Below are 20563 nucleotides of genomic sequence, written 5' to 3'. Positions count from 1 at the left end.
CACAAACAAGGAAGACTGCTAATGCTTTAAGAGAGGAACTAGATCTCTTTTGAGCAGATCATAAAAAGTTTTCTAGGATGAAGGGGATGCTTTTACATACATACATTTTACACTGTCAAGAAGTAGCCAACTGAAATGGGAGAAGGAAGGGATTGTAAACCTAGGGAGCTGAGATGATTGTATAAGATACAACTAGATAATTCATTGGGTAAGTGCCTAAACTTTTCCAGAAGTGTATTCTAACCCATTTATATAAACCAAGGTTATCCACACAGAATCATGTTAAAGTACTTGATTGAACAAATAGATAGAAAATCAGTAAAGATATAGAAAACGTGAACATTATCAACCATATTTACCTAATTGAGGTTTATAGGGTACTCCACCCAACTACAGCAGAATATACATTCTTTTTAAATATACATGGAACATCACCAAGGTAGACTGTATGTTGGGCCCTAAAACAAGATCAATACATTTTAAATGATTTAAATCACACAGAGTGTTTCCTGTACGAAGCTGAATTAAATTAGAAATCAATAATGGAAAGATATCTGGCATATCTCCAAATATTTTGAAATTTTAAAAACACATTGTAAGTAACTCAAAGGTCAAAGAAGAAATCACATGGAAATTATAAACAATCTTATTGGATAAAAGCACCACATACTAAAATTGGTGGGATAAAGTCTAACAAGGTTGAAGAATATAAGGTCAATGAACAAAAACAATCTTATTTCTTCTATACACTAAAATGCACAATTTTATCAAAATATTTTTTAAAAACCTATTCATGATAGTTCCAAAAATGGAAATACTTAGGAACGGATTTTTAAAAATACAAAATATTTATGCTAAAATTACAAAATACTAAAGAAAGAAATCCAAGAAGAACTTGATAAGTGAGAAACATATTGTTTATGGTTTAGGAGACTCAATATAGCAAAGATTTCAATTGTCAATAATTGATATACAAATATAATATAATTCCTATAGAAACACAGATATGGTTTTTTTGTGAATATAGACAAATTATTCAATTGTGTAAAATATGCAGTCCTATTATTTCAGTTATTGAAATAGCCAGGGAAAGTGTTTGCAACTTAAATGCTATCAATTGTAGGAGTTTAATGCTGGATCCAAATCTGAGCTGAGTGCAAGGATGATTCTGGATTCCATAATGGGGCGAAACTACTCGAACAGTGAGAATGATTCTCCAGTTACTGCTTGTTTTGTGGGCCCAATTCTCTGTAGACTGGGCCTGGGGAAAATGAGGAAATAGTAACCCTCTGCTTATCTTCTCATTTCCCCAGAGAGAGTTTTCTAATGTCAAGTTGGCTCTCTTCACCCTTTTCTCTATATCCTCTTAGGCCACCCTACCAAAGATAAGAGCTTTATCCAACCCACTTTTCAAGGAGCAAGAGCAAATGCCAATTGCATTATATCCACATTTGCATTATCACATGATAAGTAATGTGTTTTTTTCATTTTAAAAAATTAACTCTATTTTTTAAAGCTCCTATTTAATACATTTATTTGAGCATGCTTTTAGTAGAAATAGCTATTCCACATGACCCAACTAATTTTCCTGTGCTTTTAACTGACCACAGCCAAGAAGAGTCATACTTGGACCACTATGACCAAGTAAGATATGACTTCTGGCAGACATCATTCCTGATGGGAATAATCACACTCATATCACATTAATAGGCAGATAAGGGGTGTTAATGTTATTGATTAATATTTAGCCAGACTTTTACAAATTTCAAATTGCTCTGATTTTTTTTTTTTTTTTTTTTTACTTTATACTGATTATACATAAATGTAGAGTGTATATGTGATTGACCTGTAGTCATGTATGGCAGAATTGGTTCATAATCCCAAACCTCAAGTCTAGTAAATACTCTGTCTAGGCCTTATATTGTGTCAGCAAATTAAGAACAAACACCTTGGATTTTAGAAGAGCTGTTTATTTCGTATAGTTTTTCTTTGATTCCGAAGGCTAATAAGTGACTTTTTGCCTTATTTAAAAAATGATTCAATGTAGTTTGATTTTTTTTTTTTTAATGTTTTTATTGAGTTCAGAGAGAGGAAGGGAGAGGGTGAGAGAGATAGAAGCATCAATGATGAGAGTCATTGATCAGCTGCCTCCTGCACGCCCCCACTGGGGAGCGAGCCCGCAACCTGGGCATGTGCCTGACTGGGAATGAAACCGTGACCTCTTGGTTTATAGGTCAATACTCAACCACTGAACCACACCGACCAAGCTGTAGTGGATCTTTACATTTCCTAGAAAAGTGTCAGATCTAAACTGAGCACTTCCCTATTTACATTTCTATGTCTTCATCTCTTGCTTTGTCATAAGGGTAATTAAAAATATATATGGTCCCAAATTAAAGATTATATTAAAAAAATATACTTAGTAATGCGATTTATATTTACATTTGAATATTATTGTATCTGAATATGGGTGATGTCTTTAGTCAAAATACTAGAATTACAGTGTGGGGAAAGACCGTGTCCTACAATCTACCCATTGATAATCTGTTTGATAAGACAGTAAAAAAGATACTCTGTATGGAATTTTAAAAACAGCTGTGGAATTTTGTCAGATGACCCATTTTCTTCATGATGAGTTTGAATGATGAAACAGCTAAAGCAGTGCCTCATAGGGTTGGCAGCAGGTGGAGAGTTCTCCTAGCTTCTTTCTTTTCAGAACCCTCTTTCTCCCCAATTTCTATGGTTTGGCATCTTCACATTCCATTTCATCTGACTCCATATATTCCTCATATCCTGGGCCTCCTGGGCCTCCCAGCCTGCTCACCTGTCTTATGCTACTTGGCCAACCTCTCCTGGCACTCCAACTACTGGAGGGGACTGGGACAGGCATGAGTCACAAACCCAACTGCATCCAGTTTATAGTTTAGATGGACTTAAAGGAGAGCAGTAATAAATACAAAACTGGCTTTCCTGGAGCCTTCACTGGGTGAGTTTCAACATCTTCGTTTTGGGGCAGTGCATTGCTTGGTAAGAATAAATAGCAAAGTCAGTGTAATCAGTAAGTCAGTGGTGCACCAGGGTGGTGGGCAGCACCATGCCCAAAGGGATGTTTTGATAATTGAGCAAGTGTTTTTATTGTTTCAGTGATTCGTGGGCACTGCTGGCGTGATGTGGCTGGGGCTAGGCATGTCATACATCTAGCTGAGCAGGGCAGTCCTGTACGATTAAAGCACTTTTTGTGCCCTACATGACTTCCAAATGCCCCTATGTATATTCACGAAGTTGAAAGAGAAATCCTGTTGGTAATTCTTTTTAAAATTTTTTATTAGCAAGAACTCAATTTCATGATACAAATAAACACAAAGCATTGCTAAGCTTTAGTTATATACTGTCCTTTAGGATTGTAAATACTTTGTGAATTTTTACCAGATTTACCAAGAGTTGTTTACCATTGCAGAAAACTACCTCAGTGGCAGTAAGACCACTTGAATTTGAGTCTCCAATACAGTACCCCTTAATAGTTTGCATTTATAGCAACATAAACACGATGATTCTATCTCATAGGTGTGAGCCTCAGGCTCTAGCACTCTGTCTCCTAGTCCTGGGCCTGAGCATTTATATTTTGAAAAACACATTATTTTGTTACAAATTACTTAATTTGTATTTCTCTTTATACTGCAATTAGGCCAATATATTGATTTTTCTAAGTTATTATTTTCTATTAGTTTCATTTTGATATAGTAGATAGAGCTTTATATATTTGTTTTTCAGAGGGACCATTGGAGCTCATAGAATTATTGTGTACAGTAATTAAGCAGACTAGTACCAATGCAAAAATGGTGTAAGTTATTTAGCTGAACATATGAACTGCTAATTATATAGCCTGAAAAAAAGATTCACTGGGAATTATGGACACACTTACATACATTGATTGATATTTCCATTGTGCATAAGTGATGCCATATACAGATGATAGAACAAGGTCATATAAAAGTTGGCCTTATAATACAGATGTCTAATGGGCACATGAGTCATCCTTATCAACTTTCAGCCGTGCTGACCAGTCATGTAATGAAAATGGATGACACCTGAACAAGAAAACAATTATGTGACTATCCGAAGGAGGGTGGCCATACCCAAAGGATAGATGAAATACTTCAAGCAAAACTAACAGCGACATAATGAGCTAAGAAGTGACAGGCACGAGCCCAAGCAGATCGTGTGGGCCCGGAGCAAGCAGAGTCTGAGCTGCTTCACTGCCTCATTTAAACAGAAGAGTATGCTCAGCATGAAGCGAAGAGACAGCTTACAGAGAGTGACACCCTGCAGGCGACAGCTGCTCCTGACCCCAAAGGACAGACTATATAGGCAGCATATTTATTTATTTTTGCATTTTGTGAGGAAGCAATTGCCTGACAGGAACCTGTCCTTTTAAACCCACTCTTATGAACAGGAAACCTCAAGGTCAATAGCCCAGTCACACAGCGCAGAAGATATTGCCATATTTATGTGACTCAGTGGAATAGCTGAAGTCTCAGTGGAATATTGAGAATAGGTTACTTGCATAAATATAAATAATGTACTGAGTATGGTTTCTTAAGAAAAATAGCATTCAAAACTAAGCACCCTAAAGCATAGTTTTAATGGCACTGCCCTAGAGCCATATGCTATATTCAATTTCTGTTCTGGAAATTGTATCCTTATTGAGTCTAGGTCCAATCCCAGACCAGAAAGCAGGGGAAATCCAACTTTAAGTGGAATAAATACTCCATAAATATCTATGCTTAATAGGAAAACAACTTTGTCTCACATGAAATCTAGGCTTTGTTTAAAAAAAAAAAAAATTGAATCCAAAGATAAAATATAGTGAACCAAAAAAAATATGTCTTTCTTTATTGAAATGCTGTTAGTTTTAAATTCTTGACATGAATAATTGGGTATGTCATATGTGCATCTACCAAGGAATAAAATAGAGGTCATAAAATGTAAAGACATGGTAGAAAATATTTATAACCTCATAAAATAAACTGGCATTTTAATATCTTAATCTGGTCATTTTACTGTTTTTGTATATGGGCCCTCACTACAAAGTTCTGCCCCTGATTTGAACACATCACATGTGAGAGATAAAAAGCACATGGTAGGTGGGGAATGCAAATGCCATTCTCTTTATGATCCTTATCTTTGGGTTGGTAACTATCAACACGACCAAGGTAATAATATATCTTTGTAATAATCTGTAAGATCCTGCAGAACTTTTCTAACAATATATTCAGATCCTCACAAATCAATTTGTGAGGCAAAAACAGCAGGTGGAAGTTAAGAAAAGCGAGTTCAATATGATATTATAAATATAAAGAAAAGTATGTGTGTCTTTTTTCAAACTTGGTTTAATGTATTTTTTACAGATGGTAGTTTTATTTAAACATTAATTAGCTCAGTGTTTGTGTGATTTTATGAGGATGAGGGATGAGTAGCCATCATGGTAGCAGTAAAATGCAGTGAGCCCTAATATATAATTCACTGTAATAATGGTGAGGAACACACATTAGGTGACATATTTTAATGGACTGGTAAATGAATGACCAAGAAAAGAGAGAACGGCAGTTTCAATATAAAAGGTAGAGGTCACTGAGTAAATAAAGTGGAGGCAGAAAAACAGATGCTTAAAATATTCTTTAAAATTTGCAATATCCAAATTATTCCTATGATAGTTAATTCTTTCTGATCAACAGAATGGTCAAAGTTTTATTCGCTGTTACATATAAAAAAATGAGATCCTTTTAGAAGTCGTCTCTTACAGTCCAGCTATTACTTAGCCATTTCAAAGAGAGAAAATAATTTCCTGAAAGTTGTTTAGAAAACTAAGGTGCAGGAAGAAAATAATTACTATTATTACTATTAAGTGTCTGCTTCATTCACTGAGTCTGAGACAGATCTGACTGATTTGCCTACACATTCATGGCTGCTTTGTTAAGCGGCCTCTATTTTAAATTTTGCTCTCCACATTACAGTCACAATATAAAGGAGATAAAATGGATATACTCTATTTAAAGATATCAGTGGAGCACAATTATTTTCATAATCAAGAAGAGATGCAAACACAGACAACTGACTTAGTCATGCAATTTAAGGGCTATTACAAGATCCTTTGTGACCAAATATCTATCTCCCTACCAGCTCTCTGTCTTATTTATTTCTTTTTTCTTGTATGGAGTAAGATTCCTAGAATTAGAGTGACTTCTCTTGGAAGAAGAATCGATAAATAGCTTTATTATGGTTTTTATGTAATATTTATGATGATATTCAGAAGGTAACTAGTAAAAATATTCTCTGGTGGAATGGGCCCAAGAGAAAAGGGAGGGTGAATGCTAGATCAAAGGAAGCCTTCTTATGCATGCTTCTCATTTCATTAGCATTAGGATTAATTTATTAAATTAGCTAGATGCTCACCAGTGCCTGAGGCAGAAAAGCTACTAAGTGTAAATATGTGTTAGAAACAGCAGCAAAAACCCTTCGGGAATTGGCAAGCAGACCGGACTATCCTGTTGGTGGGTTTGCCTGGAGGAAGAGCCCAGAGAGGCCCCAGGAAGCATGAAGGAGTCAGGGAAAGCAGATCTGGGGTTCGAGAGGACCGTGGCGGTGCTCATGTTGTAGCATAGAAAAGACTGATTTCACCCCTCCTCACTTCTCTCTCCCCCTGCCATGAATAACATCTATGAATTACTTTAATTATGTGATGAATATATTTATAACCGCTGAGCATGAGACTCTGCTTACAAATCAGGTGTGGAAGAAATATTTCATTTCCTTGTTTTCTAGAAGCCAAGATAACTTGGGTTTGTGTCTCTTTCTCATCAGTCTAGCAGAGAGTTCTAACTTAGGCATCCTTAGTGCCTCGGTTCCCCAGAACTGTGCCAATGACCCAGGCCCTTACTCACCACCAGTCATTTGTTATCAGCTTACTACTCAGTGACCCAGCTTCACGGTGATGTCTGTTACTTTGGCGTCATATATGAGAGTATTCTTGGACAAAGGGTGGGCCTTGGGACTGGGACTCAACCCCTCACATGAACCAGGTGGCCTGTCCCTCTGAGATCCGACCCCTTCTCCAGGCACTGCAGCGAGTGACACAAAATTCCTTCTCACAGAGCCTGACCAGCACCCATACACCCTCGCCTCTTCAAGGAAATCCCTCTCACTCTTTCTCCGCATCTTTAAGAGCTTCCCAGCAGCTTTCTCTCCTTCAGAGGTAACTTGCTTGAGTTTAGAGTTTTACAAAAGATGAGAAATCCCTTTGCCTCCGCACAGTTTCTGCTGTCTGTCCATCCAGCATTCCAGAGGCAAGGAATTACAAAGGCTCTCTCCCTGCTTCAGCTCAGGGGTTGGGGAAAAATATGAAGAAAATAATGCAGATTAATATTTCAACAGAATATACTGTCAGAGAGGACCAGCCTCACACAGTAACATCACCAGGCTCACTGGTGATAAAGAAATTCATTCCAAAATACATTTTAAAACAAATACCTACTGGCTGAATTCTGACAAGTTTAGTCTGATTTGTGTATCATTCATGCAACTATTTCGAAGACACAGAAATTAAATATTTAAATATTTATACCTGATGTATCATACTTATTGAAAAATAATAAAATTATACAAAATCAAGACGGTCAGGAAAACCTGGAACATACATTTACTGGACTCAGTATAGAGAGGTACTGAATAAAGGCAGATGTAAAGCCACTGGGTCTCTAACTGAAATGACAGAGAGTAAAGTAATGAGGAAGCTTTTCTCCCAGCGCTATTACCGAGCTATTTGCTCTTTCCGTTTTTGTCCTTTTGAAAAATGTTTTTCTATATTTTATATTCTTGTTTGGTGGGTAGGAAGCTCTGGGGTCTGGGAAGAAGGACATCCTTTGGGCCGATTGAGAGACGTGATGGGTGTTTAAGTTGCGTTTGCCGTTCCCAGCCTGTCCATTTCCAGGGCCTGCGTTCACGGGGAACGTGTCCTGACTCAGGGCGGCCAAGCTGCGTTTAACCGTTTCCTCGGGGGCTTCGCGTCGCCTCCGCAGCGGCCCTGCTCCCTCGCTCGGGCTCTCAGATGTTCCAGGATTTATTAAGGAGCAAGAGGAGAGGGCGACGGCCACACTCCAGGGACAGGCGGGTGCGGTGCTCAGACGGTTCCGCGCAATTTGTCTTTAGATGCTGAAAATTGCTCCATCTGAAGTATTACTATAGACTTTGCTTTTTCCAACTCGGAAGGGCGTTAGAAGTTTACAGCAGAGAGAGAGAGGCAACGGGGAGCTAAGGCTTTTCACTTCACTGTTTTGCATCATCAAGTCGCTCTGGGCAGATGATGGCAGTGACCAGGGGATAATCAGGTTGCGAGGAACATCGTACACCTGGCATGCTGTGGCAAAACTGAGGGCCCCTGACAGGCTTATTTTCCAACATTTTCGTCACCCATGTTTTTGTTCCCATTCACACATTTAAAAATGCTCATTTTTACTCACAGTTTAAAGTAATACAGTGGGAAAGTGGAACCACGATTGATTCCATCAAGGATGGGACTTAGGATTTATCAATTTAATGCTCTAAGAAGGTTTCATTCCTAAGAATAAGCTTGTGAATGAAGATCAGAAGTTCAAGCTAAGGAGATTCTACTTTTAGATGAGAAAAAGACCTAAAATGCTGGCAGTTGCTACAGTTTCTTCAGGGGGAAACTAGTTCTTGCATCATTGGTGTTAATTATACAGTTCTTTCTCTTTTAAGCCAATTGAAACCCACATAAGGCTCAGTCAGTTTATTTTTAAACAACATATTCAGTATTTCAAGATGCAATCCAAAGGGAAGGAGACTGGACCGGGGGCTAAGTGCTGGGAAGTAGTGGCGCCCCTGCGGAGCTGGCGGGTGGGCGAGGCGTCAAGGGCAGAGCCCAGCTGCCGTCACCCGTGGTGGGCGCTGCGAAGGAAACAGACGGGTGCTATGACTGATGGGCGCTGGGCCCATTTTGCTTCCCATCTCTTTATGGTCAGAAGATGCTGCGGTTTTTTTGTTTGTTTGTTTTAAATATATCTTTATTGAGAGAGGAAGGGAGAGGGAGAGAAGCACTGATGTGAGCGAAAAACATCGATTGGTTGACTCCCATACGCACCCCAACTGGGGTCCGAACCTGCAACCTGGGAATCAAACCGGCGACCTCCTGGTGCACGTGAGGGTGCTCAAGCAGCTGAGCCACGCCAGGCAGGGCAGGATACGGAGCTCTGAACGGGGACTCTGAGCACGAGGGAAACCTAGATTGAAATCCCCCCTACAGTCCAGTCCCTGGATAGCCAAGGATGTTTTCCCCCTCCCTTCAGCCCTGCTTTCTCTCCTTTCTGCGGTGCTTGCTGGGCTCCCTCCTCTCCTCGTGCCAAGCTGCTGTGGCTAGAGATCTTGCCTCTTGTAATCACCCTTTTTCCTAATCCTGATATCTGTTTTCTGACTGAACTCTCTTTCAAGGGCTTGCCACGGAAAGGAAAAAAGGCATAAGATTCAAACACACCTATGTGGCCACTTCTGAGCATATTACATTAAAATATTTTGTAGAAAGAAGATTGAATAGAAGATTTCAGAAGTGGTTTTCTTGGATTTAAAGTATGAAATGTTACATCTCTTGGTCAATTTACAGTTAACAATAAGTCGATTGCAATTATCTTTAAAGCTAATTTATTTCCTGTTTTGTTTAAAGCTTTGTTTTCGAGAGAGATGTTTCAAAACAACCCTGTTGATCTGTTTTGTATGTAAAAAACAAGACATTAAATGTTTGGTTGATAGTTTCAAATTGCAGAATTTTGAGAATCAAAAGTTCTTCAAAAACTCATCTAACTGCAGAACATAAAACAGCAGCCGCATGTGATTGAAGCAGATGAGCTTTCTCAGTCGGGTCTGAGGTCTGGGCCCATGAAGGATTGCCTTTCATGGTTCCACATCACAAGACACAGGTTCTAAAGCATAAGTAACCATTTTGTTTAGTCTATTAACTTCAGACACCCAGACCGTGAGTCAGTCCAGCAATGTGACAGTCTCACTTCTAGCCTTTTCTGTCTTTTATAATAATATTCAGGAAAAAGAATATTTTAAATTTGTTTGGTAGGTACAAAACTACCCAGAAGATATGAATGGCCGGGCACAAACCTATGCTCTGAAAGTACAGGAAGAGTTAGGGAATTACTAAGGAAATAGTTTGATTTTGTGTTTTTAAGAACTGGATATAATCCAGTTCCATTTCAAATGTGGTCGATTATAAAATAAAGAAAAAACACACACAAATTAAGTAGAACAAGTGATGCAAAGGAAATGCTTGTCAATACAGGCAAGGTGTGATCAGATGATAAATGAGATTTTTAAAGAAACCCGTAATTAAAATAAATTGGAAACGTAAATAAATTCTGGATAAACTAAGGATTTTAGGATCAGGCAGTGGTGTGCTTGTAAACCCACTCTCGGAAAAAGAAAACCCTAATGTGTAGCGCTTGTCAGTTTCCACAGTCTAAATCTCCCACCATGACAATTTTCAGATTGCCCCAGTGAGGTCACTAAATTTGGAATTGGGGAGAGACGGGTACCATTGTCTTGTGAACTGGTACAAATTGACTGCAATGTACCACTATGTCAGACCAGATAACATTCATTTTACCTAAATTTAAAAATGTTTCTAATTCATAAAAGTTGATATGTCTGGCACTGTGGGAGGATAGGCTAACAGAAATTAATTTTCTAGATAATGTTTCACCTCAAGCACTGAAATATTTCAAATAGTAACTATTTCTTAAAGAAAATGTCTATGAAATGTATGTTACCTTGTTCTGCCAGCAGAGTGTAATTTCATCAATGACTGATGACCCAGGGCCCTCAATTGACATTATATTATGCTGCTTGGGAGGGGAAAGGTGCCTCCATCACTAACTACCTGTGTAATACTGAGCCAGTTTACTTAGATTCTGTATATTTAGGTTTTCTTATCTGTAAACTGGAAAATTTATCAGTGCAGTTGGTTCTTACTACTGAAGGTAGTTAAGTTCTATGAAGTCACTGCAAACACTGAATTTGTGAATAGTAAACCATTGTTCCTAAGAGAAGCATAGTGTTAGTTTCCTGCAAGCTGGTTCATCAATGAATCAATCAATATATAAACTTGTTCTGTTTGTGTTTCTGATTAAAGACACCTTGTTTCGTATATATTGTTGATTCATTAACCTTGAACTCACAGCCAAGAGCACTATAGCTCACACGTGAGCAAAGCTTATCTAACACACTTATTTTCTCTGTAAGTCACATCATGGCCTCCCTTGCTCTAGGAACACTAGATGACACTACACTTAAAGGCTCTTTTTAACAGAAAAATCACCAAACACACCATGAAAAGCATAAAAATGTGAAAACAGTGGCACTATGTAGACTTGCACAAAGGACCTGTTATAGTATGAGACTTAAACAAGAAGGCGGAGCGTCACCTGGTTTGACCTCAGCAGGGAATGTGTGCATCAAGTGACTAATTTTTGCCATTCTGTGCATGCGTGCATCTGGCAATGTCTGCGAAAGTATTGATCCGGGGGTGACCAATGACTGTTAGCCAGTAGGCAATTCACAGGTACGGGGTCTGCGAGGAATGAGGGCCAAGTGCCCTTCAGGGTGTTAACGTTTGTAACTTAGAACAGTAAGCACTCAGCAGGTGCCAGCTTACCCTACAGTGTTAAATGTGGGAGCTGTTGTGGTAGAAATAGTATTTTCTTTTGCCTTAACTAATTTTCCCCAGGTTGCCCCAATGTTTGGCCTTTTTATTTTATTTTTTCCATTTCCCAGTTTTCTGCCACCGGCTGCTAAGCTTCGGCACTCGCTCACTGTCCTCAGTGTGCAGGGCTGCAGCCTCTTACCCCCTCTCTGCACCCACGCTCTTTGCAAAAACCATTCAGTTGCCTAACGAGCCTGAGTGACCACTGGGCGCTCTGAGTCGGCAGCCCTAATACAGTTACTTTATTTATTCACCTTTTGCTTTTATTCCCAACAACCTGGCTGCATCCCAGGTATTTGAGTTTACCAGGAATCTGCCCTTTCACATTTGTGGAGTTTTATTACCACTTCGAAGTAATGCTCAAACTGTATGTTTATTGTCTAGGGTTTTGGACAGGAACTTTCCTTGTCCAGGAGCTGTGATCTATTCGAGATCCTTCCTGGGAGAGACACTCAGAACACATCAGAGGTTATTGTTTCACCGTGGATTATGGTGACCTTCAAGGTAGAGCTTGTGGCACACTCCATGGTGAATTATATTTAAATATCACTTCCTCCACTAAATGGTCAACTGAATTCCATGGTCACAAACAAAAGAACTGTTGCGTGGTGAAGGATTTTATGTTAATCATGGTAATATAAAACAAACCAAGGGCTCTCGTTATTAACATGTTGTTAACTACTGAAGTCAAAATGTGGGTCCCCTGAGGACTTTGCCTTGCTGAGATGAAAATTCTGGTTGGGTTTAAAACTTGTGTATATATAAACTTTAAAAACAAACCCGGGGATGGGAGGGATCCCTCACTGAACTCGAATGTTATGAATTGCAGTAAGAGGATTTAAATAGTGTTCACTTATGTTTATTTTAACTTAGGTAGACTTAGGTATTTCATAAAGAATTTTTATTTCAGTTAAACCCCATGATAAATTTTATCATCGTATGTTGGTTCAATTATATAAATACTATTTAAAATCTAGGTCTTCCTAAGGGTTAATAAGATAGTGAATTCCAATTTGCTTTTTCAAAACAAGGATAGGCATTTTGGGCCCTTTTCTTCATATTTGCTTAAAAACATGTTGCTGCTGCCTTTTTCTAAATGCTCCATAACTCCATCAACCACATTTGGTTAATCTCTAAGTCCATACAAGGCTGAAGTTTAAAGGTACAATTTCATATTCAATATTATAGCGTTGAAACAAGCACACCAATAAAATAAAATAAAACCTCTAAAGTTGAGTGTCTCACAGAGGAGAACTGTGTTAAAATGGTGTCCTCTTACGAGTTAATGTATGCATGGGAAACACATTTTAAATGAAAATGTAACTGCTCTCGAAGAACAGATAGCTTTGTTTTACGGCTGAGTGGAAAGTTCAGAAAAATATCCATCACTCAGTTACTAGAATAATAAATTAAATCAAGGAGGCAGGGAAAGAAAATAGGGGAGACAAAAGGAAATAAAGGAAAAGCAGAAGGTGAGTTAGGAATGAGCTATTGCTCGTGAACTAACTGCTGCCTCCAAAAATGATAGGAAAGCAGCAGACAGGGCAACAGAGAGAAAATTGCATCAAGCTTCAGTGTTTATGTTTTTGATGGAAATGTACAAATCACTTCCATTCCTTACGGTGCTGTCATGCTCCATCACTTTAGTCCATTTGCACCTTGCGAAGGAATCCTGAGTGGGGCTTCCTCCTCTGGCAGCTAATTAATCTCTCACAAGCCCGCTCTTGTAACTTGCCTGCCTGGAATGCCCCTCACCTGAAGCCGGCGACTCCTGAGCCGATTTCTTCCCCCCTGAGCAGTCCTTTCTCCCCTTAAGCTACACGGAGACCCATCTTTCCCTTTTCATTTGGGAAGCTACGTGAGCTTTAGTGTATAATTGAGAAATTGCTCCCTCTACTCCACCACCATAACTGGACACTCCCAAATAATTGGATTGGCTTTTAATGACAACAGACACAGCCGGAATATAAATTGTGAATATGCACAATTTTTAATCCCAATAGTGTATATAATATGTAAGGACGCACATTACTTAGATGATGCATTTTCTGTATATTTGTATTTCTTAGCTCTTTATTGTGATGAGACAAATATACTCATAATACTGTTGCATTTGCCTTAAAAATATTACCAAATTTTGCAAATAAGAGAATACTTAATTTAATGGCTAATTCTTTATGTAAAAAAATTAAGGTAAGAGTATAATTCTTTCTATGTTGAAATGCTTCAATTAAAAATAATACAAATCCTATTTAGTTTTATTCTATTTAATAAACATAGCCTTTTAATAAGTTACCACTAATCAACTACTTCCAAAGTATATTGCTTCATTTTGTCACAGGTGGAGCTTTTATTTCAGTAATGGCTCATAGGAGGTGAGAAATATGAGCCATACTTTAATATTTTCCTGATGCTGTTCACATGGCTTTCTTTTTTATTGCAATGATCTGTGTTGCTTTTACATTCTCTTGCATTTTTTTGTTCAATTTTTGTGAAATTTTGTCTGTCTTTATGTTTTCTTTTCATTTCCTTTTAATTAAACATAAAACACCTCCATCAGCTATGTATTTCATACCTTTAGAAAGCAGAAGATATATATCTTAATGGAATAGCTTTTCCAAATATTAAAGATTCTCCATCTACCTGTGAAGATGTATGTAACTTGGCCCATGCATGTACGGAAAACATACCTCACAAGAACAGGATCACTATAAATACTCAGTTATTCACAAAAATATATGTGGGTCACATTTCCAACCTCTTCACATGTGTAGTGGCACCAACTAAAGGGGTCCATTTACCTGAGTGCATCAAAGCCCAATAAGACGGCAATAGGAGATTTCAGCAAAGGAAGTAGAAGTTTATTAGCTGAGGCAATGGCACCACACCCAGAGTCAAAGGTGAGCTATTGCTTAAAGATCTGGCTCCCCAATGGCTTCTAGGGGATGGGTTATATAGGGGGGAAAATCATTAATCATGGTGCCTAAGGGAGTTAGGGGTCATGGTCAAGGTCGTGGTCTCTACTGTTTGGTCAACATTAGGGTAGGGGTTGGTCAGTGCACCTGGTCCTGATGTTGGCCATGGTGTTGCTTCACCAAGTTTTGCAAGGATGTGGTCAGTGGGGTCATTCTGGAGCTGAAACACAACTGAGGCCTAGATGTTATCTCTAGTTTTATTAAAACTCTGTGTCTATGGTCCACGGACCCAAGGCTTTGTTCCTAAGATTATTTGATGCTGACCAGGACCTCATTACCCTGAGAGCTCAATGATTAAGGGAGTGGTTGTGTAAGGGAGGAGACAGGTGAGTCAGGGTGCTAGATGAGGCGAGTTTGGATCAAAAGGAAAGAAAGGAGCAAAGGTTAGATTAAGGAAATGAAGTTTCTGAGCAGTTACAGTAGTAATTGTTTAAAAATTATATGCTGAATGTGGTTAATGGCAAATTGTAGGGAGTCTGTATTAGGTGGTCTTTCTATAAAAGGTAGTAAATTCTGTTTTAGCAATCAGATAAATTTTAGGATAATTATTTTTGCCCATTAGGCTTGGTTTCATTCTTTGGTAAGACAAGACTACTTTGGTTTTGAACTTAATTCATGAATTTGACCCTCACTTCTAGGATGGAACTTTCTGCAGTCCCAACTGACAGTCTGAGGTGCTCAGTAAGCTCTCTCCACTCTGGTTGGCCTTCAAGTCCAGTGTCTTCCATCAGTGACTGGTCTCTGGCATCGCTGTTCAGTTCTCCCCCACAGAGCAGGAAACATCATGTAGGCCTTTAGGAATCATACTCTGTAGAAATGCCCTCTAGACCTTGGCCAACAATTCACAGTAAATGCCCACACAAAGTACTGCCATTTCCAGCGCAGCTCCCTTGTCTCAGGTACCCTGCACTGCAGGTTCAGGCATGTCAGCAACCCAGACTGTTCTCACTGCCCTTTGGCTCAGCACGACTTTAGTTCTACTCGGGTTCTGCTGCTGTAGCTCATGATAGCAGGGAAGGGCTTCCAAGCAGACACTGAGACTATGGGGCTCTTTTGAGTTTTTTCCTTCAACAGGGATTACCAAGCTGCACTGTGTTTAGTTCGATGCCAGCAATAGCTGCCTTACACAGTTTGTATAATTTTATGGTTGGCTATGGTGAGAGGAGAAGTATAGTACTGATTACCCTATTATGGTTAGAAATATAAATCCTAACAAGACATTTTTATTGTTAGATAAAGGAGATACAGTTTCCACAGGTGAGGCAAGTGGAGGGTGGTAAGAGACAGGGATCAGGAGCATTTACAATTAATATAGAGCCTGTGATTCAGGGGTGTTACAGCAGCTGTGTTTATACTTTAAGATACAAAAAATGGAAGAGAGATGAACTTCAGGGAACAAGTCAGTAACATACTTGGTGATATGTCTTTGTGGGAGACAATAAATATGGTTAGAATCTAGTTATAACTTAAGTTCAACTTCTTTTGTTTTTAATCTTTAGCAGATAGCTGTCCTTATACAAAGATAACAGGGAAGGGCTATCTTTGTGTAAAGATAAGTCATGATAAAAAGGAACCTGAACGTAGGAAGAATTTCAACAATTGAAGAATAATAATATAAAACAAATTCCCCTGAAGGACATACAGTGCATAAGAAATTATCTAATTAAAGTTATCAATAACTTAGACAAAAAGTATTTTACTGATCAGAGCTTCACTAACTGGTTACCACATTTTAAATGTACTTGTACCGACTCATCTGTTCACAGTATTATTAGTTACCTTACTTCCACTCTTTGTCAATTTTTAAAATAGGTTTATAGATAAAGTTAATTAAAAGCAATCAAACGTTACCAACGAACAGTGATACTGCTCTATCTACACCTTTTCATTAAGAAACAGCCCTTACATAAAATGGGAAAAGGCAAAACTGCAGTTATCTTTTCTTTTCAGTTATTTCTGATAGTTTAGATCAGTGGTTCTTAAACTGTAGCCTGAGTCAGAATTATCTGGAGAGCTTGTTAAAACACAGGTCGCTGGGCCTCAACCCCAGACGACGAGTCTCGAGAATTTGCATTTTGATACGTTCCCAGGTGATGCTGCTGCTGCTGGTGGTCTCGGAAAAACCCTTTGCAAACCATTGGTTGAGATTCTCATCCCTACAGGCAAATTATAATCACCAACAGGAGACGTTAATTCACACTAATACTCAGGCTCCACCTCAGGCCATTGAAGCAGAATGTCTGGGGCTTGAGGCTTTTATGGGCTGAAAGTATGTCAGGTGATTCTAACATGCGGCCCAAGCTGAGAGGGAAAAAACACAGGATGACTTAGAGAAGTTTATCTGGTCTTAACGCATCGGTGGGAAGTTTTCTTCTCAGCATATTCCTTTGTCAGATGGGAACGATTTCTAGGTCGTCTTTCATGACACGCCGTCCTTTCATAAGAAATGAGTGAGGCAGTGTAAAGGTGGCTTTACCACGTGACTTTACAAACCAAAGGTAATTTAAATGTAGTCAATTTCATGCTACTAATTTGTAAAGTGCTTAGAATATAAGGTAGTTTTAGAATTTTTAAAAAAGTGTTGTTCTTGTACTTTTCGCCATTTATAAAACTACTTTATACCTCAGATATTTACTTTTATTAGCATTGTTCTACACAATTAGGCAGCAAAAGAAACACTTAGGTGCCGACTCCTACAGCTTTAACTCTTAGTTCCTCCCTCTGCAGTGAAAGATGCCGATGCACTTTGTATGGACATACAGATTCCGTGAACAGCATCGAGTTCTTTCTTTGCTCCAACACCCTTCTCACAGCTTCTGCAGATAAGTCCCTGTCTATATGGGATGCAAGGACGGTAAGGAAACCCTTCAGTTTTTCCAAGTTTTAATAATCCCTTTAATAATCTTAATCACCCTTCAGGTCATGGGTACGACTGATAAAGTAATTGTGCAAGGGCAGGTAGGGCAAAAGAATGGTATGAAGTTTTAATGTACAAGGTCCTGTCAAGGGGCTCTTATCTACCCTGCCTCCTAAATGTAAGGACTGTAAAAATAATGTCATTACTTCATGAAACATTACTTCAGTTACTATGACTGGGGAACGCATAGTGCCTCTCCTTAACTAGACAAGAAAGGGGGAAAGAAGAGGTGGCGAGTGAGTGCTGGAGTGGAAGAACATGCCAGGTGCAGCAGGAAAGCAAGAAGAGCCCTCGTCTGCTTGGAGGGGGTGCCTGGCTTCCAGAGGAGGCGCTGCTTCCTCCGGCTGAGAGTTGGCCTGTGAGAACACAGCAGCTAGTTTCCAGAAGGGTGGCTGCCAGGAAAGAACAGTTCCTGTAGGAAGCCAAGAAGATAAGGCTACGGTGGCATATGTGGGGGTAATAAAATGTTTGTAGAGAGCTTAAGGAGAAAGACATGAGAGGCAAGGGCGTGCAGATGGCCACGCAGCACCGTGAGCCCCTGCAGTTTCGCACTGCCTTGGAGGCCAGCGTCATCGGGCTGGCCTTTCGGAAAGACTGATAGTGGGACGAGGGCATGGCTCTGAGGAGGCTGGTACAGTAGGCTGGGGCGGATGGGAGCTGAACCGGGAGACTGTGAAAATAAAAAGGATTTGACTGCATTGAAGATAACAGGTTTAACTCTCAGAATTTAAAGTGGCTGTGGATGGAGGTTACAGGAAGAGGAGGGATTTAGGGCAGGAGGAACAACTCCCCCAGCTTTTCTAGGCCTGGCGGTTTTCCTGGGCGGTGGGATTTTCAGAGCTAAAACGCGACGGTTTGGATTACTGTGGCTTTGAGAGAGATTTAGATGTGAAGAAATGTAGGTGAAATGTGGGGACTGCGTTTCTAAACAGTCTGTGTGTGAAGATGAAGAGAAGAGGCCGTAGCTCTCGGGTCGATAAAGGCCCCTCCTGCGCTCATACAGAAGGCAGCGTGTTGGTTTGACTGGGGTAAGAGGAGCGGGAGAGGAAGGGGCTGAAAGTGCACAAAAGGGAGGAGATAATAGAAAACCTTACTGAACACAGATTTTAGTAATTTAAGGAATGCCAAGATATGCAAAACAGGATCTCCATATTCACCTTAGCAACATTTCATGAAGATAACGAAGAAAGCTAAGAATCCAGGAGACTGTACAAAAGGAAAATATCCATAGTATCTGGCCCCTGGGTCAGTAAAGACTTGCAACTTTGACTTCTCCCATTCGTCTTCCCTTGTACAACATACGATTGACATCAACAAGGGAACATGGTGATGACATACAGAGGGTGGGAGCAGGGACCCACGTTCAGTAGGAGGGGCTCCGTTTAGTCCACTAAGGCAGATTTATTTAGGACGAGCAGAGAACGGGCCCTTAGGCAGAGCTGCAAGTGCCTTGGACAGCACCCTCGCATGTCGCAGAGCCTTAGACTTCCGAGGAGGCGGGAGTCAAGGAGTAAAATCACGGGGATTTGTTGGGGGTACAGAGTCCCACAGCCTGATGCCTGTTTCAGAATAGCTTGGACCTTATGCAGTGAAGTTCACTTCTGCTAATGGAGCATCAATGGAAAGGCAAGGCTTTCGATGCATTTAGTCCAAACACTTAGATGTGAAGTGCGCATGAAAGCAATCAGTAAAGGAAAACCGGTAGAGAAAATATTCATTTAGCACTGGCCTAGATTTTTATTTTCATTTTCTCCTGATTTCCGGTTTTTCTTTCCTGTCTCTCAAAGTGCTTTAACTGAATGTTCTCAGGAAGCATGTCTCATGTATTTTCTCTCATGTGAAAAACTAATGCTCGGAAGTGCAACTGTCCTTATTACGAGAATTTGCTTCTCATAAGTCTGCCTTAAGTGCAAGGCTTTGTTTATTGGCGGTGACCTTCTACCTGATTCTGCGAGCTCTCTTGTGCTGCTTTTATCCCCTGCAGTAGCTCTCAGAGCAGGAGAAAAGAGGGATTCGCCCCGCACGGGCCCTTAGCATACAGAAGCATATGCGTATTGATGTATGTGCACAGAAAGATTGTGAATCCCAGGGACATTACTTTAATCAATATAAATATATATTTTAATTGGGGTTAATTGCAAATTAAAATTTATATGGTTAATATTATTTTTGCAATTGTATTTTTAGTGTGCATAGTATAGATTTAGCATGTATAATAGAGGGTTTTAGGTTATTAACAATTAAACACTGCAAAGTGTTAATTAAAATATTGATACAAAAATTTACAAATAATATATGAAAACAACTCTAGAATTAAACAGACTCATTTGACTAAAGTTGCATTAGGTACTTTTAGAAGTACCTTATTTATTTAAAATACAAAACAGAAAACCTTTGATGTAACCAGATTTTTAAAAATTCATTTTATATACATAGTTTTAAAAAGATATATGTTATATGTCGTTTATATAATATGGAATTATTAGTTGTTTAATATCCCAATGGTTCATGAAAGAGTGAGTGTAAATTAATTTTCATAGTTGAATATTACGAGATTGAAAAGAGCAACCAGGATGGCTATCGCTCCTTCTATGTAATAATAAAAACTGTACAATATATTGATGTGGATGATGTTATCTGATTTGTAAGATTAACTGAACCCATGGTATGCTAATCTTTTTTATAACTTTAAGATTATGTTAATTCTTCGATAAGTGATAAACTTTCAGGTTATGATAAAAATCTGAACCTAAAAGGAGTTGAATGACTTTCTTCTCTTCTTAGTAAAGCAAGAAACAGTACATTTTGTTACCTTAATGTGATCAATTAGTATTGAGATATCCTCTAAAATATTTCTGATAAAACATGAAAATGACCAGTGGCTTATATTCCTAT

The 20563-nt window shown here is 39.1% G+C and overlaps 1 protein-coding gene across 1 annotated transcript in view; it reads left to right on the top strand.

The window, feature by feature from the left end:
• Nucleotides 1-20563, top strand: part of SPAG16 (sperm associated antigen 16) — a 403525-nt gene that overhangs the window by 311384 nt on the left and 71578 nt on the right. Inside the window, exon 13 of the mRNA XM_016196754.2 lies at nucleotides 17479-17605. Within this exon, the coding sequence (XP_016052240.2) occupies nucleotides 17479-17605 (127 nt within the window). The remainder of the gene's footprint in view (nucleotides 1-17478; nucleotides 17606-20563) is intronic.

The sequence above is a fragment of the Miniopterus natalensis genome, chromosome 8 (assembly GCF_054644295.1).
Source record: "Miniopterus natalensis isolate mMinNat1 chromosome 8, mMinNat1.hap1, whole genome shotgun sequence".
Classification (NCBI taxonomy): domain Eukaryota; kingdom Metazoa; phylum Chordata; class Mammalia; order Chiroptera; family Miniopteridae; genus Miniopterus; species Miniopterus natalensis.
The sequence above is the reverse complement of the archived record's forward strand: the minus strand, read 5'-3'. Positions and strand labels throughout refer to the sequence as shown.